Below are 22326 nucleotides of genomic sequence, written 5' to 3' on the forward strand. Positions count from 1 at the left end.
CAAATAACAGATGGTGCCCGCTGGAATCTCTTGAGGCATTGTCTTTTTTAAAGACATTTCTTGTTTAATAAATTGTTTAAAACTTACGATTGTCAAGAAGCCAGAAATTACTCATTAATTTGATGTCACTTTTGCTTGGCCTTAATCTTTATATTGGGCTATTCAATTTAAAATCCACACTACCCCTGTGGAAGATTTTGGAAATGTCTGCCACATGGGGAGTATGAATTTCAAATGGAATTAACACATTAGCAGTTCCATTTGAAACTCACTCTCCCTCAGGGGAAGATTCAGGTTGAATCTTTCTCAGAGGGTGTAGGAAATTCAATTGGAGCTGCCTAATGTGCTCATTTCATTTGAAATTCATACTCCCCATGTGGCAGACATTTCCAAAATCTTCCACAGGGGTAGTGTGGATTTTAAATGGAATAGCCGACCCATGTGGAAAAGGTTTTACCATGCATACAACAATACGGTATTAAACCAATGTTACTGTCTTTTGCTATAGGCTGCACTCATAGAATACTTGTTCGCCTTGTTGGCGCAATTCAAAAGGAGTAAGTTTGGACAGCTCAAAAATAGTGTAAAAGTTGCCAAAACAAAATTCATTTTAGTTATCCGAACTTAAAAATGCTGAAAAAGCTCAAAAGTTCCGTCAACTAATCAACTTTGTTGGCATTACTTAAAAAGTTGATGTAAGTCGTTGCGTCAACTTTTTAAGTAGGCCTAATGCCAACTTCTGAATTCAAGTTCAGGGAACTTAGAAAAATAAACAAGGTTCAAAGAACCAATTAGTTGAGTTATTGTAACTCAACATGTAAGTTGATGTAACTCGTTCATATTAAGTTACTGGTACTTATTGTTTTGAGTTATACCAATTTGGTACTTTGTTACTTAATTCACGTAATTGGATCATTTTCTGCACAATTAGCAGTATTCAAATATTTACTTTTGTAATCAGTGCAAAATTTTGTATACTATAGCACACCTCTAGAAAATTATGCTAACCTATAGGCTAGTTTCATTTTCTGAGTTGTAACAACTCAATAAAGTAAGTGCAAATGAGTGCGACCAACATAATGATATCGAGTCAGCGTTACTCAAAATTGTACGCGTTGGCATTACTCGGAAAGTTGACGCAACGACTTACATCAACTTACTGAGTAATGCCAACGAACAATTTCTATGAGTGTGGTTACCTGTATAGCACATACTTTGACAGAGCAGAGCATCGTCCTCGTTTTGCCTTTACAAGTTGCGTCTTTTTTGGCACGTGAGGGTCATTGAAAAAAGTTGATAAAAGCTATGGCAAAAATAAGTACATGTTAATTCAGTAAATATGTGGTGTGATCAACAAAACCAATCTAAAGTCGGACATATTCAATTTTCAGTTCCTTATAGGATTGTAAACAGCATTTGCACAGCTACATTTTGCAGAAACCCCCATTGGATTTGGACAACCAGTTCAAAAGATATGAGCAGTTAAGGAGTTTCCAAATCAGTAGGAAATAAACATGATAAAAGGAAATACTTCCTTTGTTTGGCTTTATTTTAAAATCAATATTTCCCGACTTCCGACTGATTTTGTTTGATCACATCACATATCATTATAAGATACACCCATTTTTGTTTTGTTTTGTTTGTTTTGTGTTTTTTTGTTTGTTTTGTTTTTGTTTTTTTGTTTTTTGTTTTTTGTTTGTTTGTTTGTTTGTTTTGTCTTATTTTATCAACCGTTTTGCTGGAAAATGGTAATAACTCATTTAAACCATACTATGACCAAAGAATGTGTACTACAGCATGACACGATAACTACGATACCTGTTGCCAACTGTCAACATTTGGCAACCAATTTCCGAAGGTCACTTTCTGGAAAGCTGGACTGAACAATGCATCATCTGACACGCCTGAAGTAAGCCTACCTGATTTCCCTTCTGGGATATATTCATGGACTGTATGACGAATTGACAAACTGGACATCTCGGGAACATGGAAATACTTTGAATTCCTTTAGGAAATAAAATCGTCAAATAAGAATTGCTGAAATTGAAAAGGGGCCTGTATAGCGTACTGATATTCAGCAGTAGTCTGAACAGCAATAAGCTGAAATGATTCAGCTCTGTTTAATAAGATTGGACATTCAGCAACAGCATCCGTCGAAAATGTGACACTTATCATCAAGTATTTCTTCGAATGTGCAACCTAGAATAAACGGATCTGTCCCTGTTACCATGGTTATCCATTATAAGTTCGTCAAAGATTTATTACGAATGGACTATTTTTTCTTAATCGACCATGACATTCTTTTACTCTCTGATCCTTTGCGATTTGTAGTCATATTTTTTAAGATTTGTTGGTTCTTCATCAATTCAGATCTGCAAAAAGAGGAGAAACATTAATTATTATTTATTAATAAAACACTTTATTTCAGGGGGAAAAGTGTGGGTGAAATAGCGAAAGAATTAACATCTTGTTACACCCTTTTAATAATTTGCCATAAAATTTGTATTATATCGCGAATTAAAAAAAAAATCTAAAGTACTTGATATCAGAAGGACATTCCTCGTATTCAGAATGCAAATTGATGTGTCTGATGTTCTCTTATGTCCCACAAAAATACTGTTGCTATCCGATCCCTTAAGGGGGTACTACACCCCTGTGGTAAATTTTTGACTATTTTTGTATGTTTCTCAAAAAATAATAATACGCTGGTAATAAAAGTAATGTATATTATTGGGGCAAGGAATCCAATTACTACACTGAAATTTCAGTGTTTAAAGACAAGCGGTTCAGTATATATGATAGGAAACGAGTTACATCCTGGCGGTACCTTATTTCTTATCATAAATAACAAACCGCTTCTCTTGGGTCACTGAAATTCCAGTGTAGTAATTGGATTCCTTGCCCCTATAATATGCATAACTTTTGTTACCACTGTGTTATTAGTTTTTGAGAAAAATGCAAAAATAGACACAAGTTTATTGAGGGGTGTAGTACCCCCTTAACTAAATGAAATGATACCGCACACAATTTACTTCCTTTTGAGACAATTGTTTGAGGAGAATTATTTCGTGTAAGCTAATCCTAATCCTAACCCTAATTCGTGTAAAATTAAATGAAGGAATAATCAAACAATGAGATTAAAACAATATTACTGTCCTTTGCCATTGGTTGGTTGATTGTATGGCACATGGCACATACTTTGGCAAAAAAAGTATCTTTATGTTATTGTCTTCATCCAAGTTACATAATTTTACCATGAGGGTTATTGAGAAAAAGTTGACCAAAACTATGACAAAAAGAAGCAACATATTAGTGAAGTAAATACAGAATACAACCTTTTATCATATTAGGACCCAACTTCGAGTCACTTTTGTATAATTCTTCACCGTGCATCTCGATTACAGTCAATTTTCTTCTCAATGAACCCAACAAAAGGAAATATCGTCCCCAAACAAGTATTGTCACTTACTGTATTCCGTGTAGTGCTTCTTTCAGGAGTGCTATTTCAGATTTCATTTGTTGTGTTTCGTGCTTCTGGGTCAAATCGGTGTACTCGTTATCAAAATGGACATTGGCATACCGTTCGGTAATTTTCTTTATAAAAGTCTGTAACATACAACAAATATGATAAATAAATGTATGCATTGTTTATTTTTGTTTCCTTAGATAATAGCGAGGAGAAGAATACATTTCTTATTCTTTCTTATTTGACTCACGTGGAAAAAGAAAAGGTGCAACATACAAAGAGAAAGCTAAAGAAGTCTTTCGTCATAGGTTGGTTAACAACTGTATGGCACATGGCGCATACTTTGGTACAGGAATGTGTCTTCCTCTTGTTAATTTTACGAGTTACATTCTTTTATCATGTTTTTCTATTGTATGACTAAGACTGAATGAAAATGAAGATAATGATGAAGATGAAGATAAAGATAATGATGGAGGCGAAGATGAAGATAATGATGAAGGTGAAGATGAAGATAATGATGGAGATGAAGATGAAGATGAAGATGAAGATGAAGATGAAGATGAAGATGAAGATGAAGATGGATATGAAGATGAAGATGAAGATGAAGGTGAAGATCAAGATCAAGATCAAGATCAAGATCAAGATGAAAATGAAGATGAAGATGAAGATGAAGGTAAAGATGAAGGTGAAGATCAAGATCAAGATCAAGATGAAAATAAAGGTGAAGATGAAAATAAAGGTGAAGATGAAAATGAAGACGAAGATGAAGATGAAAATGAAGATGAAGATAAAGGTGAAGATGAAGATAAAGGTGAAGATGAAGATGAAGATGAAGATAAAGGTGAAAATGAAGATGAAAATGAAGACGAAGATGACGATGAAGATGAAGATGAAGATGAAGATGATGATGATGATGAAGATGTTCATGAGCATGAGGATGAAGATGAAGATGAAGATGAAGATGAAGATGAAGATGTAGATGTAGATGTAGATGTAGATGAAGATGAAGATAATGATGAAGATGAAAATGAATGTGATGATGATGATGATGATGATGATAATGATGATGATGATAATGATAATGATAATGATAATGATAATGATAATGATAATGATAATGATGATGATGATGAAGATGAAAATGTATGTGATGATGATGATGATGATGATGATGATGATGATGATGATGATGATGATGATAGTTGACTTACTTCGTAGTTCCTGTTGTGTCGACCCAGAGTAGCTCGCATTTCAACTTCCTGTGGGAGAAAACATAATGTAAGAATGTTTATTCGTGCCAATTTGAGCAGCAATGTCCAGCGAAGTTTTTCGTCGTTAATGTAACATTCTGCAAAATAACGTAAGCTTTCCACTTCTTGGTTAAACGCGAGTTCCAAACTTTAAGCGATTCGCAAACTCAGCATTACTTTTACAAAGAGTGTTAGTACTAATTTAATTGGTCAGAGTTAATCATTTTGAAACTTACATTTCCCCTGTGTTATGACTTTACCTATATCTTCCACAACTGGAGAGAGTATTTCAAATGGAACTTTATGAGTAAGCCCGTTAGAGCAGTTCTTCTGGGTGAACCAAACCTGCCTGGTTATCAAATGAATCAGTAAGAATGTTATCTCTGAAATTGACAGGTGTTAAATGATGCAATAACATTAAAACATTAATTAGCACCTGTCAAATTCAGAGATAATCTTATCACTGATTAATTTGATAACCAGGCAGGTTTAGTTCACTCCAGAAGAACTGCTCTGGCGGGGCTTCCTCTTTAACCAATTGTCTATTCTATTCGAAACTCATACTCACACTACGCAAGACTTTGGTTATAAAATCTTCCACAGGGGTAGTGTGGATTTTAAACGGAATAGCCCAATATTACAGCCCATACCTCTAGCCTCTGCATTTTGGCCTGACTCTGGTTCCTTCTGCACGGCCAACATACAGCTTTGATGATTGAGTAGACGGTTGGGATGACATTAAAAGGTGGTGGGAGTGTGGTGGTTTTATGCATGTAGTATGCCATCAGCTGAGTCCTTTCTACCTTCCACTCTGTTTCACTGTTTTTCTGTGGGGTAAAACAGGATATTACATGGTTGACCAGATTCGCCGGTTTAAAAGTGGAAAAAGTTAGTGGCAATTTTCAGGTTCAATTTTTAAATAGAGTTTAATTAAAGACCCATTCAGTGATCCCATCGCAAGTGTAAATTGCTTAAAAGTGAAGGATAAGTCATTCAAATTGTCATTTGGTATGTTTGAAATGACAAATTTGGCAAGAAACAAAAAAAACAGCAGTACTGACGAAGTTGAAGCCCCATTCAAATACATGTAGCTAATTTAGATACTGTCAGTATCTAAATTACAGATTCGTGTAAATTGTCTCATTTTGTCTTAAATACACGGCTTTCGGCTGATCCACTCGCAGGCTATGTTAGCACATCTATGACAATGACAAAGGTACCAAAATCCGAATTTTGATGATTTTTACGATCATCCAGATGAGCAAAACACTGAATGGGCGTTTAAAGGATCACGTAATCAAGTTTATTTCAAAAGTACTATCAAACAAGTTCAACATGCAAACATTTACTTTGTTACTTGATTGCTTGCTCACTTACTTATTTACTCAATCAATCAATCAACTCCACCCACTCCCTCACTCACACTGTTTCACTCACTCATCCCACTCACTCTCACCCTCACTCACTCCCCCTCACTCACTCACTCACTCACTCACTCACTCACTCACTCCTCACTCACTCACTCACTCACTCACTCACCCCCTCACTCACTCACCCCCTCACTCACTCACTCATTTACATAATCAATCAATCAATCAATGAGTCAATCAATCAATCAACCAATAAGTCAATCCATCAATCAATCAATGTTACAGCTATGTTTCTATCTTTTAAAAACTGAGGGAAAATTTTCGATGACTTACCGCGACTCTCTCGTAGGTATCGGCCATCATTGCTATGAGCGCATTCAACATGACAACCACCACGACAACCATGTAGATGGCGTAGAGAATCTCTCCAATAATTCCTATCATGGCAAGATCGCCATTCACATGAAGTTGTGATGTATCGAGTGGATTAAAAATAGACCAGAACAGTGCTTCCATTGTGCGAGGTAATCTACACAGAAAATTATGTACACATTTTTAGCCTTTTAAATTTGTTTAAAGCGTTTTACATTACATTCCGCTGCCGCTAGGATATATATCATAACATGTGGTTGCCATCAACAACGGCACCGGTATGCCTACCCATAACAGCTCACTTCGCAATTAGCCTTTTCGAGATATGGCGGACACAATAGGATGGCGCTGCATGAAGTGGGTAAAGTCTTTTGAACTTGCCCTCCTTTTGTGTACGCCATACTTCGAAAAGGCTAATCTTGCCCAATGACACGAAAATTTGGCCCTGACGGGGCTTGACCCCACAACCACATGTTTTCGCCAGACCCAAAAGGATTTATTTAGTGGTATCTAGTCTTTTATGTAAGTATACGGAATAGCTTTCTTAAAAGGGCATTTCGTGATCCACAGCCTCATCCCCCCACTTTTCTCAAAAAAAGTTGAGATTTTTATATCACTGGGAACCTCTGGCTACATAATGTTTATGTACAAAATATTTCTTGCAGATTAATTCGTTTAGCAAAGATATCGTGAAATTTGAATTTCGTTCTGGTGCACCAGAACGAAATTACAACGCATTGTCTATGGAGCAGTGTAATACACATAATCATGCATAACTCGCGAACGCAAAATCGGAATCAACTGAAATTTTGGGAATAGGTTTTTTCTTGGATATCTAATGAAAAATGACATAAATAGAGGATTCTAGGATCACGAAATACTCCTTTAATAGCCTATTAAATCCTATAGTTATATTAATGGTATAGATATTGTGCTATCTGCTGCGTCCCTTACCCTTCAAATGGTGCCGTAACACAGCCTTCTGGATCAAGACAATGAATTGCCGTCACGATGTTGTAAGATTGGTATAATTGCCTCATACCCATTGCAAATGATATCCATATAAACACAAAGATAATGATAAATCGAATGATATCGGTGATCATCCCCCCTAAGGAGACGCGTAAAGGACCGACGAAGAAGTTGGCAATCATCTCGCGAAAAAGACTCAGGAATGACAGAATAGTAGCCACAGCAAAGAAGACTTCAGACAGCAGGAGTGGGTTCAGTTCATTATAGAATAGTTTAGACACTGAGTAGTCCTCGTCGTTGTTCTCGCTGTTATATCTGCAAATAAAAAACCGTTTTACAAAACCCATATTAATAAATCGTTGCGGGTTTCGCATAGTGACGAATCACATAACTATAAAAGGTCCCATTTTTATATACTGACTTTAGAGGGCGACGTTGAGGACTCTTTTGTATTTCAGTATTAGTGTTCGTCACATGCGATAATCGCGATTGTATGTTTGAAGTATGTTTGTATGGTTCGTCGATCTCCAAATTATTGTGTACATACAACCAATGATGGTAACGTTCCTGTTAAGAAGTTAACTTTGAATAGCGAAGTGATTTCCTGGTAACTTTCTCCACGCGGGTGTTGACTGCAGACGACACGTTTCATTTTTTTAATCTAGCAAATTGCGGAATTGTATATTGTCATTACCACCATTCAGGAAATATCTCAATACTTTTTATCTCAGGATTTTTTTTGTGTTGAAGCCTATGGCCAGCGTGCAGATAGTTACTCATTAAAGCCATATTATAACATTTGCTGAGGAAGACGCCCTCACTGAATTTTTAAAATTCTTTTTTTTACACGATTAAATTGTACTTTATTAAACAAATATACCCTGCAAAAATCAAGACTCCAGGTGCTGTAGTTTTGTCAAAATCCGAGATTTTGAATAAAACGCCGGAATCCGCGCTTTATTATTACGATGGAATTATTAGTCGAACGCATACACGATGTTCATAACAAACAGTACGTACGGCGTGCGGGACGGTGATATACACAACAAAGGGTCGTACCACAACATGACCGATGGAGTGGTACGTATTGGCGACATGTGCGCTGGTAGTAAATTCCAATTTTCTTTGCTTTGCCGTAGTTGTTCGGCTCCAAATTAAAAGGGGATATATCTGACAGTAAAAGCTAACATTTTATGGCAAATCTATTTTGTTTGAAAATGTTATAATATGGCTTTAAATGTTTGTTCATGGATCTATTCAACATATACTATAGAATACACACAACCAATGACGATATCAGTCATACATGTATTAGAATGTAAATAATGAACGTTTTACAGGTATCATCCCACTACACACAAACGTTTTACAGGTATTATCCCACTACACACAAACGTTTTACAGGTATTATCCCACTACACACAAAAGTGTTACAGGTATCATCCCACTACACACAAACGTTTTACAGGTATCATCCCACTACACACAAACGTTTTACAGGTATTATCCCACTACACACAAACGTTTTACAGGTATCATCCCACTACACACAAACGTTTTACAGGCATCATCCCACTACATACAAACGTTTTACAGGTATCATCCCACGACACACAAACGTTTTACAGAAAAGTTTGAATGTCGAGTTATATAAAGGATATGAAACGTTTTAAAACATTCAGAAAACATTTTGACAACTTGATGTAAAACATTCTAACATAATGATATAATATGTTAACAAAATAGTTTTCAAAATATTTGCCAAAATATATTTTACAATAACATGTTGACAATTTAAAAAATGCGTTTCATATAAAATCTTTTAAAAGTGTATTCATGGTCTGTGTATAACCTGACATTTAAATGTTATTAAAACGTTTTGACAAAAAACAAAACGCGTTATAACATATTTTATAACGTTTTACACAAATGTTTGTGTTTGCTGGTATCATCATCAGTCGGCTGCGGAGCAGGCGACTACAAGCTTTCTCCAACTATTGCGATCAGCAAAACAATTTTGCTGATATATCACGCATTATTTTACGTTAAAAAATTACTAACTACACTCGATCATAATTATATCATACAATGTGTCTAAACGTGTATTCTCCTGTCTTACCCAGCGGCTTTTCCTGTGGTAGGATTGTCCTCAGATGCCGTTCCATCTCCTGCAGCAAATACAACCCCAGCTTGCTCGTCTTGAAGACAAGTTATTGTCCCACCGCTCATGTCTTCGATGTATCTATCCCATGCAACCAAATTCTCAGGTTGAGTTTGCTGAATGAGAGATGAGAAAAAATGTGAATGATCTGGAAAGATTGTAAACAACATTGCTATACCCTTCCTCCCCATCGATTTAAACATTTAGAAAATCACATAGGTAAATTGCCGAAAACTGATTGTGCCCCCCACCCATCAGGCCCATCCCCCCCATGGTCGCCCCTCCCCCAATGACACATGCTACGCCACTGTGTCTTTTAGTCTTGGGTGAATACACAATGATCAATAAGGATACTTATGGAAACCAATGATTTTGGTGACTCGCAGGCCCGTACGCAGGAGGGTGCGACGCACCCCCCAATGGAAAAGTATACAAAAAGTCCCAAAATGTCAGAATTAGGTTTTTTACGCTATTTTTGGACATAAAAAAGGTCTAATTTTGGAGAGAAAGTCCACTTTTCACAAAATTGCCCCCCCCTTGGAAAAAATCCACTTTTCCAAAATCAGCACCCCTCCCTACAATGAAATCCTGCGTACGGGCCTGGTGATTCGCTGAAGTTGAACCATTGTTGAACTGCTACGAAAATTCGGGACGAAAATAGGGTAGATAAAAAAGGAAACACTGAGACAAAATGCTTACATAACTATAGGAAACCCAAAACAGTGCTGTAGAAATCCAATAAAGTATGATTTGAATGGTATCGATCCAGTTGAATGCATTCGACCAAAATCGACGAAATCCCCCGGTTATCATGTCTCTCATAACTTTCCACGTCATTCCTTACGAGACAAAACAGAAAAAAAACCATCAAAACAATAATGTATCTTTTAGGATTTTGAGGTTCTAGCAAGCACTCTTTGCACTCTTTTTACACTTTAATTTCGTACTATTCATTTTTTAATAGAATATCTACTCATTTAGAACTGTTCGTTTTATGAGCTATATACTGTTCATTTTGATTAGGTTTATTTTCGCTTTGAACCTACAATCTTATCAAAATGAATGCCGTATTTCGTCAAATAAACGCCCCCGGGGGCGTTACATTTTCTTCTTGTAAGAGAATACTGTTACGAGCCGTACTTTCACTTTTAAGACTCTTTTTTACAGTGTACTTCCCGGACGAGCCCCCAATTTTGTTACGAGTCGTACTTGTCTCAAGGCCAAAATCACCTTTTACCCAAATTCACACGAATGCACAACACAAATACACTGTTTGATTATGCTAACAAAATCTAAGTCTTTAATTGAAAGCACGTTATTATTGGTACAATATATGACAACAAATGTACATACACAATAATCAAATATAATCACTCTTTATCTATTTAGTACTTAGCCAGCATTCTTCTTCTTGGTGATCATAAAGTTCTTGCAAGGTTCTGAACGACTGATGTAATATATCCTTATTCACTTGTCCTGCGAAAATCAGCGAAGTCCTTTGTACACTTGCATTGATAAATATCCTTGCGCTTAAACTCCTCACACAAATATGGCGTTGCTTTCTCCTTGCGCTATTTCCTTGCGCTGCTTTCTCCAAACTTGGTGCTATTTCCACCTTTCACACAATATCTTCAGGAAGCAGGACTGCGATGCAGTTGTCCCCACTTATATTGACAGTTGCGTTGAATCAAAACACCAGACTTCAGCTGAGCAAGTCGACAGAAGAATATATTTTCCTTTCTTGGAAGAAGTACGTTCTTTGACGTATTCTAGACCTTCTCCGATAACACTGGCAAATAGTAGTACTTTGACTACATAAAATATTTCTGGTTTGCAATTTCCTTTCTTTGAAGGAATTGGACTGTAAGCATATTAGCTAGCTAGCCCAGATCAACACTATAAACTGTGACAATAATTGTGTTTACATTTTCTTATATATCAAGCCCTGGGAAATCCCAAGTATTAATACATGCACATAATGAGAACTTGGAAATTCCCAAGCCTTAATTATAACATTAACCTTTCTCATTACATCACTTCCTGAGGGAAATCCCATTACATCACTTCCTGAGGGGAATCCCATATATGATGTAATCTTCACTTTACAATCTCAGGGGGGTTTCCAAATATTCCAAATTAGATATGATTCAATTTGTTTTGCTTAATTTGAGACGGGAATTCCCCCAAAATGTCATCACTCATGTAACTTTGTAAACAAAGATATATCATCAAATTAAATTACTCAGGGCACATCACAATACCAAACAAATCCCAACTGTAATTCTAACCCTAACCCTAATCCTACCAAACCTTAACCCTTACCTTAACCCTAACTCCCTAATTCCTAACCCTAACCCTAACTCTAATCCTATTAGTATTTCGTGCTCTCTTGCACTAACGATAAACCATTTATTGGTAATACTCTATGCAGTAAACTTGTCTAATTTTGCTCTGCCTTCATATATCAATTTGTCACTTACCAAAAAGCCACGCATAAAAGAAATAGAAGCCAACGATGGGGGCGTCCGTAAACCAGAATTTGATTTGACAGAACCTGTGGCTGTCAGCAGATACATCAAACACCCAGGAAATGTTCAGAAAAATAAGAAAGCCGATGAAGTAGAGCTTGGACACACAATTGAGGATGAATCGGACGAATCTGAAAAGAAGATTCAATGATGGCCATGAGCATGATGATGCTTTATTTATTGCATCAACTCTATTGTCTCAATTTGGTGAGAAAAAACATTGCAGTAATAAAAAAAGAAAACCTAATTAAGAACAGAATTCTTTTTCCTCCACCTCCCCCTCCCCCCCCTTCCCCTTCTCCTTTATCTTCTTCTTCGTCTCCTTCTCCGCCTTCTTCTTCCGCGCGTATTAGCACTCAAATTGGACACTAAAAGTACGACGTCATTTTTGTGAGGGTTGCCAGAAAGCGGAAAGACTACACTTTGTTTCCTCTTGTCACCAATGCTGTAGAAAACCATTACACATTTTCATCTCTTGAAACACATCAACAACATCAGCAGCAGCAGCAATTACAGCAGCAGCAGCAGCACTGTCGTCATCATCTTGATCATCATCATCATCATCGTCATCGTCATCGTCATCGTCATCGTCATCGTCATCGTCATCATCATCATCATCATCATCATCATCATCATCGTCATCGTCATCATCATCATTATCATCATCATCATCGTCATCGTCATCGTCATCGTCATCGTCATCGTCATCGTCATCATCATCATCATCATCATCGTTGTTGGTTATACTCACGGTGTTTTGACCAGTGAACGTATATTTTGTAACGGTACCACTATGTAGACAAGACAGATGATGGGTTGGGCGACTATAACGAGCAACGTCCATAGTATAAATGACAGGCGTGACATTCCTAACCAAGTACCATACCATTCAAGTCGCACAAAATGGCAGCAGCTTTGCCCAGAAATGAACTGTGAAAGGAATGAACATCGGTATTCAGAAGAAAATTACCAGACAAGGTACATAATAAGATGTCGAGGTATAAATCTTAACCCCGGCCCCCAACTCAACACAAAAATTGACAATCATGCATGAGAGTTACCATAGCGCGGAAAGGGGGTAAGTTTTTTATGATTAGCGAGGACCGCGAAATTGGGAAAATATGGGGTATTTAATTTGGACAGTCCACGAAATTTGACCGTGAAATCAGCAAAATAGTGGTATTTAATTTGCACTGTCTGCGAAATTTGTATAAAAGGGGTACTTGGGAAAATCTGGTAATTTTGTGTCAATATTTAGTGTCACTAAAAAGGGGTGTTGGAAATTCTAGTCATTGAAACCCACAAAAAAGGGGTTGTTTTGGGCCAAATTTTGTCCTCGATTTTGCATGAAAAAGGGGGGTAAATTTAATGAAAAATCATTGCAAAGGGGGTCTTTAAAACATTTGGTAACTCTCATGGTTGCCAACTGTTGTGTTAAGTTGGGGTCGGGATCTTAACATTAACAAAGAGACGCATGCGCACTTCTCTGCCATAAAATCAGTAATTCCTCTCGATCTCATCAAGAGAAAGGGCCTATAACTTTCCTCGCTAATTGGAGATGGTTTTTCCAGTCATCAATTAAGTATTAAATGTATTAAATGATCTACCTTTTACTTTTACTTTTACTTTAAGATCATCATAACAAAAAGGCCATTCAGTTTAACCACAACCCACCCAGTGTTACAATTAAAACTTTAGAAAAATGTAATTCATCATGCCGCCACAAACTCCAGAAAAATTAAACCAGAGATTCATCAGCAATTCTATGGGAGGGCGCGGGGACTGTATTTTACCTCCTTCTTTGGCGGGACTATATTTTTACTCACTCTTTTGAAATCCAACTCCATCGCATCTCTTAAACGACTCGGTAATATCCCTCTACCTTTTGTCCTCTTATTGCCTGTTGGTACATCCTTCCAAATCAGATCTTCAATCTCTTCTCCATTCCTCGCAACCGCCATGTACTTTACAAGGAACTCATCTAAGTTTTCGGTGAGCTCTTGGCATTCAGTCTTTCGATGTTGAAGTAGTGTTCGTTGGTTCTTTCGTAACAGTTTTCCCGCATCGATGGCAGCCTGGATCGGATCTTCCTTGGCATAGACTAAGTAAGCTTCACTGGTGACGGCTTGGTGCCAGTAGAGACATACATGGTTGGCTTCGTATTTATCTCGTTGGGTCCGATTAAGGACTACTTCAAGATCAGGAACTACTGCACCATATTCAACCAGAACCTGTAGAATAAATAATATGGTATAAAATAGGTTTCAGTATCGATATTCAAACTATACTTTTTCTTATATTTCAATCTAGACCATAGAGGTTATCCACTTTACTCACGTGTGACTTGTAACAAAAGACGCTGATTCCCGTAGTATTCCTCATTCAAACCAATTCAATGCACGACCTCGGAATAACCTGCATGACTTTGGCGGGCTATTTTGAAACAGTCATGGTTGCACATGCAGATACTTCTTTTGAAAGTACTAAACAAGGTATACCGTAGCAGTCGCTGGTACGATATGCAGTAGAACACGGATAACCTCTATACTATGCTATACGAAACAAATCAAAGATCCGCTGTAAAAGTCCAATTTTGAAGAGTACGTCTTTAGATGGAATGTGTCCACGTTTTAGTGAAGTCCATTCTGGGCGACTGGCTAACGTCCACGGTTGTAAGTCAATACCAACCCCCCTCATCCCCACCCAACCCCACCCCATACATACCTTAACGATGTCATGATACTTGTGCCTCGCTGCATACATCAATGGCGTCGTTGGTGTCAGATAATCTTTGTCTTCTCCGAAGGCGTCGACAGTCGCTTTTAATGTAATCTGTCAAAATTCCAGTTACAAAGAAATATACTATTTGGGATTGTACGGTACTAATCGTTATCTTTTTTAAAAATAAAATCCATTATATAGCTCTCTTTAAAAGACCCAAACAAACTAACTGTAACTCCTAATTTACAATTCTTCTTAAACATCTATCAAATAAACAATTTTTTTGGGCTCGCCGTTTGAAAATTGCACGGTGTGAACAAAATCAAAGTCCTGTTTTTCCAGATTAATCCAAATCATCTAAATCTAAATACTACATCATATGTCAAATTGAGTGTCAATTTATTTTCAAACAAATATTTTATTTACCCGTTTTTCCTTGAGATGTTCCAATATCATTCGCACCATCGGTTCATTTGCAGTTTCCACCGCTGTCAATAACCCTCCACGTACATTAGCACCGCATTTCAGTAGAAGAGACGCCATTTCTTAATGAATGATTTTTAAAAAAGTCAAACAGAAATCAAAAGATATAAAATAATTATTTAAAGTTAAAGTATAGAAGACCCCATAAAAGACATGTACGAAGTTTTAATTTCAAAGAATAAGAAAGAATAGGCAGTATTATAACAGCTATTCGAAATGTACGAGGGGGTATCAAAAAGTTTTTGAAATCGCCCAAAAGTGAAAGAGCTATACCGATGAAATTTTGTCAGTGTAATCACTGGTCCTTATGTACACTATCATGACTATGGTGCAAAAATGGGCTCATAAGTATGTTTACTTTCTTTACAGGTAGAGCTAGATGCCAGTAACCTGCTGCCCCTGTTTCTGTGCATAAACTGCCAGATGGAGAAAATTGAGGGTAGCAGCATGATTAAGATCCTACTTTTGAAGGGTTACAGTGCCCAGAAAATCTATAATAAAATGAAAACTGTCTACAGTGGTGATTGTCATATGGTACTGTTGATTTTTGGAAAAGGAAGTTTTATTTCATCATAGATTTTCTGGGCACTGTAACCCTGTAAATGGAATTTAATCCCTCTTTGTGAGATACTGACATCTTGCGCCACTGTATAGAAAGTAAACATACTTATGAGACCATTTTTGCACGATAGTGTACATAAGGACCAGTGATTACACTGACAAAATTTCATTGATATAGCTCCTTCACTTCAGGGTGATTTCAAAACCGTTTTGATACCCCCTCGTATATAGTCGTTGAGATTCGAGAGTGTGAAATGGAGAGGGGGACGACTCCGAGGGAGAGAGGGTGAGAGAGAGACAGACACGCAGACACACCGACATATTGACAAACAGAGATAGAACAGAGACCAGGAAAGAAACATTAAGAAAGGTTAATTAGGCCTAATCCAAGAACTATATTTTCAAGAAGAGATGACTTAAAAAACGAAGTTATAACCTTAGTACTCGGTGCAAAAAAAAAATCATTATTACATTAATAAATAATTTTGGAGGAAAAATAGACACTCACCAAGATCCTTTGCTTTAACAGCAATTGAAAAGCCAGTTTCGTTGTTTTCGTTTGGTAAATTGATATCTGGCGACGAAGACCAGGCATCGTATTCATGCAGATCATCGGCCAATATCATTTCTGATACAGCACCGATATCACCCTTCTCGATGGCATCGAAGAGCACCTTTTGGTGTTCTACAGTCGTGTGGTCCCCCGACATGATGGAGCTGGCCCAACTATGAAAAGTAAAAGGAAAGTACAAGATTTGGTGTTAAACCAGGAAGACATTATTGAAAAATACACTACATTTGTTTATCAAAAGGTAAGCTCGTATAGCAGGCATACAGTAAAGTATACCTCTCTCTCTCTCCTACGTACAACGCGAGGGGAGGTGAAATCTCAGCAGTTTTTGTGAGGAGGTTAACAAGAGGTTAAGTAAATCGAGCATTTTCTAATAATTTTTACCGGTGTATAGTGATTAAAAATGGTCAAGCACACTGAATAGCCTCATCATGCTCATTGGTAGAATGTTTGTTTTTGCTGAACCATGAAATGGTATCATCCTATATTAATATCTCACTGACTTACTTATAAATACGGTCAACTAGACTAACTTCACCAAACTCAAGAAACTTCACACCAATTCAAGCAAATAAAAACTGTTATAAACAATCATTCATTCCAAGAACACTGATTGATTGGAATAACCTGCCCAAAGAAATTACTACCATAGAAGAGAAACAAAAGTTCAAATCAGCAGTCAACAAATTGTACAACAACACGGAAGAATAGCATCAAATAGCACTATACGCGCCCACCTAAACCTGCTTGAGTGACTCCTGCGAAGGGGTGTTAGGCAGTATTCATCAAGACAAGACAAGAAGACGTGATTGCTTACTTACAGACTGACTTACCTTTTGGTCTGAAATGGGCATATCTCGAAATGCCATGAAGGTATATGACCCCTTGAGTGGTATCAAATTACAGAGAAAAAAGTAAAGACTAGGCCTATATAAATGAAACTATTTCCACACCCGGGGTGGCACTCATCATAAGACTCGGGTCAATATTCATGGTGGAAGCTCTATAGTCCGACGGTTCTTTATTCCGACGGTTCTTTAGTCCGAAGGTTCTTTAATCCGACGGTTCTTTATTGCGAAGGTTCTTTATTCCGACGGTTCTTTATTTCGAAGGTTCTATAGTCCGAATTTTAAAAAAGGTTCCCTAATCCGAATAGGCCTATTAAAAGAGGTTCTTTAATCCGAATTTTAAAAACGGTTCTCTAGTCCGAATATGAAAATAGGCTCTATAGTCCGAATTTTAAAAAAGGTTCTCTAGTCCGAATATAGAAATCGGTTCTATAATCCGAATTTAAAAGAAGGTTCTCTAGTCCGAAATTGCAAAACGGTTCTATAGTCCGAAACGGATACCGTGTTCTTTAGTCCGAATTGGTAAACGGGTTCCATAGTCCGAATTTAATTGTTATCATTTGTTTCAGTATCAAATCATCAATTGTTAAATACAAATCCGCTAAAGTTCAACATGGTTGGTTTCTCTGGATATTTTCCGTAGCGTACATTGACGTTCATCTTTATTCTGGTGATATTTTCTTCATTTTTATCTGTTTTTCATTCCATTATAATACTCTATACTAGTAATACTCTACGATGTATTCGAGTGTTGTCGAGTTCAAATTTTCATAGCGCCATCCCGTCATGTAAATGCTGCGGCTTTTTTTTTAAAACATTTAAACAAATTTAGTCATTTAAACAAATTAGTTTACAGAATAGTTAAAGTTTACCATAAACTCTGCTTTAGTATTATCTAGCTAAAGGGCGCAGTAAATGTTAATGTTTTTAAAAAATCGGACTATAGAACCTTTTTACTGATTCGGACTAAAGAACACAGTATCCGTTTCGGACTATAGAACCGTTTTGCAATTTCGGACTAGAGAACCCTTTTTTGAATTCGGATTATAGAGCCTGTTTCTATATTCGGACTATAGAACCCTTTTAAAATTCGGACTATAGAGCCTATTTCTATATTCGGACTATAGAACCCTTTTTTAAATTCGGACTAAAGAGCCTATTTTCATATTCGGACTAGAGAACCGTTTTTAAAATTCGGACTATAGAACCTTCGAAATAAAGAAACGTCGGAATAAAGAACATCTTTTCAAATTTTTGTCGGACTAGAGAACCTCTTTTAAAATTCGGACTAGCGAATGCTATGAACACATGTTCGGACTAGCGAACCTTCGGACTAAAGAACCTTCGGATTATAGAACCTTCGGATTATAGAGCAGTCCCCATATTCATATGGGTCCTTTCCAATTAGGTATGACTCCTGAGTGGTGTCAAATGAAAGAAAACAAAGTATAGAATATAATAAAAAATAATTTTCCAAGCGGGGGTAACACTCCTCATTGGACCTGGGCCGATATTCATATATCTAGATCTTCGGACTAGCGAACCTTCGGACTAGCGAACCTTCGGACTGGCGGGCCTTCGGACTAGCGGGCTTTAACCATCTATATATACGGCATTGCAAAAAGTGGAAAAACTACATTGCCATGGTGTACACACGACCTAACGGCAATAGAAATGTATAGGTTACAAATGGTTTAGAGCTATTGGTATAAGCATAGGGCCTAACTGTGACTCAGTACATTCAGACACTTAAAAATCTAAAAATTGTCATTCAGGCCGCGTAAAATATAATTCGTTTCACGTCCGCCTCCCTCCTCACTTTCTGGGATTAGTTCATATATTTTTCAATTTTGATAGGCCTATTAGATTTAAGTTTTTAAAACTTAAAAAAAACTTCTCTCTCCCCTCACGTTTAAAAAATAGGTGGGGATATGAAACGAATTTTTAATTTCATGTGGCCTAACATAAACAATACAAGACGAAGAAGTCAACTCCATGCACCTCCATCGCACTTTCCTGGTTGACGATTGTGCGCGTGTAAGATCAGACTTCGTTAACGATTTCAATGATGCCATGTCCACCAACCAAAGAATGCTTCAGGAAGGTCTTCTCTGAGTCAAATTCTCTAACCATCAAGATACGAATACTGGTTATTCGATGTTATTCCGGTGCACCGCATCAGACATTGGTATACGAAAATAATATAAGAACCGATGTGAACCAGCAGCAACATAAGCACAATGGAAAACTACGTTGTTTTTTTTGGTGTTATTTTTTTTGTAGATATAAAGTAACTTACGGACAATAAACCAACAGGCTAGCGGAACAAACAGGATTTTAAAAATGCATTTAAAAATCATTTGAGCATGTTCAGTGGGAAAGACAGGAGGCACGTATGCGTCTAATTCTGTGGATATAACCAATAGCTCCCGCGCGCTCTCTAAATGTAAAAGAGTGAAAAACTCACTCCCCAAAAGAGTGATTCACTTATATAAAACCACTCTAAAAAGAGTGAAATGTGTTTTCATCTTTAAAATCACTAAAAAAAAGAGTGAAAACCACTCTAAGAGAGTAAATTTCAACTCGTTCTAGGAGTTACATGAAGAGTTGTCCTTCATTTAACTCCTTGAAAGAGTAATAAAAATCACTCTTTTACAGTGGTTTTCACTCTTTTTAGATTGTTTTTAATGTTAAAAAACACATATTACTCTTTTGAGTGGTCTTATTCATCACTCTTTTGGGGAGTGAGTTTTTCACTCTTTTACATTTGGAGAGTGTATTATGCCTATTTTAACGAACAATCAGGGAAGTATAGCCAGAGGGAACCGGGAAGAAAATACCCCCCCCCCCCTCCCATTTGTCATCCATAAAATAAGGACGGCAAAGAGTAAAGTAACTCTAGGCCTAAATATTGGAAAAAATTACAATAATGGGGACGGAAACTTGCCTGCCCCCCCCCACACACACACACACACCCCCCACACACCCTAATAAAATAATGACTACGCCAAAGTGCTGCGCAACAATCTAATTTGGAAAATGTCCGGTAAGGCTGAAAAAGGGTCTTTGTTTATTTTATTTTTAAAATCAGGATGTATGCCTATGGGCCTACTTGATTTTTTTTTCAGGAATTGTTAAAAAATGAAGGAAAACATTTTTGTAATAATTAGACCCTGTTGATCAAAATATTGATGCCTGAGACATGAGTTTGGGAACGTTTTTAAACAAGGCAGCTATAGCCTCCCGATCATAGCGACGGAGTTCTAATTAGCCGACAACCAAATCCGAAAATGCAAAAATTACTGTTACTATTTCCCATGTTTACTGTTTGTTCACTCCAATAGGAAATGCGTTCTTCTTCTCCATTGAAGTGAAAACAACAAAATATTTTGGCAACAAAAAAATGACATGTCAAGGTAATGCTTGATGGAATTCTGAAGTCAAACGTGATCTATGAACCACATCTACAGCCCACTCCACTGTTAACCCACTCGTTGCACTATTCATTTGTTCATAATTATACCCTTAATATATATAGCTATATATATAATCGTAAGCCTAAACGTTTAAATTCACTGCTGAAACGCTCAAGTTATGTAACGCGAGTTTCAACTTCAATCAAAGTCAAGGGAGGTTATAATTCGAAACAACACACAGCTATAGAGCTCGAACCGAAACCACCTGGGCCACAACTAAGCCAATAACTATACAAAACATGAAATATACCACTTTATATAAAGCCATAATATGTTTAGAAGCTAAGCATTATTGCATCAAAAACCTAAACATTAAGATTGTCCGCAAAAGCTCTTATATGTCATATCAAGATGAAAAGTGGATTTACCCTATTATACAAGTTGCACAACTTGCAAATGTACATGTAGCTGTCTTTCATAGTTATAATATAATATAAAAACTAACGTTATCATCATGATAATTATTTAAAATATTAATGTAGCGTGAGAGACAGTGAATAACAAAGTCAAAACACCCAAATCCATTATTAAGACCTCATTCCCTGGGCTCATGCTCAAGTTCAACTCTGCGGACACAGCAGCAGAGCAGCTGATAGATCACTTCCTTGGACCATCTCGATGTTTGGACAAAAGTAATTGAGTACTTACAAATTAGGTAATTATATTAATTCAATTGTAAATATATCTCCGCAAAAAATATATCGACATAAAATAGTTTCACTGAACTTACGTGCTGCAAACTGCAGTTGGCAAAATTGGAAGCAACCTTCTTGTTGTCTTCAGTTTGTAGAAGTCAACTCAGGAGTCTCTCTCAGGGATGAAATCGGCAGAATCCCTAATTATTACACATTTTCTCTTAAAACATGTATTATCCAATTATTATCAATTCGTCACGACAACAGAAGCCGCATTCTCAAAACTATAACAACAACATATGAATGTCATAAAGCTTCATAACAACAACAACTTTCAACTCCGAAAACTGTGACTTGAAATTCAACCAAACATATCGATGGTATAGAGAAAATAATAAAGCATGCCTACGCACAGTGATTGGTCATGCATGCATGCAGGTTGTTGAACCATAAGAAAAGCGATTAGTTCAACAAAATATTGAATAGAGTCTATACTCTCAGAAACCTTGGTTACCTGTGTGTAAATTGGACAAATTGTATCGTACTTTGTTTTCCCCAATTGTATACACTAGAATGCTCATCTATCAGGACACAGTTCTTTAACCCTAAATGCATTTGTACATTCATTGAATGACCTTTGAAAATTTGAGTACAAAAACTCATACTCTGCAACTTGAGGTCAAATTTTGCTCTATGATTGTTTAAATGAGGTTATTGGACTATACCATTTGGGATGAGGCCATTGCATGTGGTCCAGTGATAGTGTGTAAATAATAATAAATATGTCTCGCATAATTAACTATACATGTATGTTCATATGAGAATTAAAGCTCAAGATTTTAAAACCTAATCACCTTTCCAAATTAAATGAACACTAATTTTTCAAACTGAATAAAAAATATTTAAAAAAAT

At 36.8% G+C, this 22326-nt stretch overlaps 1 protein-coding gene across 2 annotated transcripts; it reads right to left on the minus strand.

Moving 5' to 3' along the window:
• Positions 1 to 927: 927 nt before the first annotated feature.
• Positions 928 to 21772, minus strand: LOC140150869 (transient receptor potential-gamma protein-like). 2 transcript variants are annotated; one of them, XM_072173016.1, is made up of 15 exons: positions 21510 to 21772; positions 16393 to 16610; positions 15267 to 15385; positions 14844 to 14951; positions 13946 to 14350; positions 12871 to 13049; positions 12072 to 12250; positions 10291 to 10430; positions 9550 to 9707; positions 7413 to 7745; positions 6420 to 6615; positions 5367 to 5543; positions 4678 to 4725; positions 3470 to 3606; positions 928 to 2372 (listed from the first exon to the last, which is right to left on the minus strand). In XM_072173016.1, the coding sequence occupies exons 2-15, from the start codon at positions 16592 to 16594 to the stop codon at positions 2273 to 2275; spliced, it is 2481 nt and encodes an 826-aa protein (XP_072029117.1). In that variant the 5' UTR covers positions 16595 to 16610; positions 21510 to 21772; the 3' UTR covers positions 928 to 2272. The 2 variants fall into 2 exon arrangements, with proteins under 2 accessions (XP_072029117.1, XP_072029116.1); XM_072173015.1 differs by lacking the exon at positions 21510 to 21772 and adding an exon at positions 19305 to 19452.
• Between the last annotated feature and the right edge of the window lie 554 nt (positions 21773 to 22326).

The sequence above is a fragment of the Amphiura filiformis genome, chromosome 4 (genome assembly GCF_039555335.1).
Source record: "Amphiura filiformis chromosome 4, Afil_fr2py, whole genome shotgun sequence".
NCBI lineage: Eukaryota > Metazoa > Echinodermata > Ophiuroidea > Amphilepidida > Amphiuridae > Amphiura > Amphiura filiformis.

Excerpts from the sequence above, each read along its gene's own strand:
- LOC140150869 (XM_072173015.1), bottom strand. The coding sequence starts at position 19,378 with ATGGCATCATTGAAATCGTTAACGAAGTCTGATCTTACACGCGCACAA. Across the intron at positions 14,952-15,266 it reads AACATCTCAAGGAAAAACGG|ATTACATTAAAAGCGACTGT; the intron begins GTAAATAAAATA and ends GAATTTTGACAG. Across the intron at positions 7,746-9,549 it reads ACCACAGGAAAAGCCGCTGG|ATATAACAGCGAGAACAACG; the intron begins GTAAGACAGGAG and ends TTTTATTTGCAG.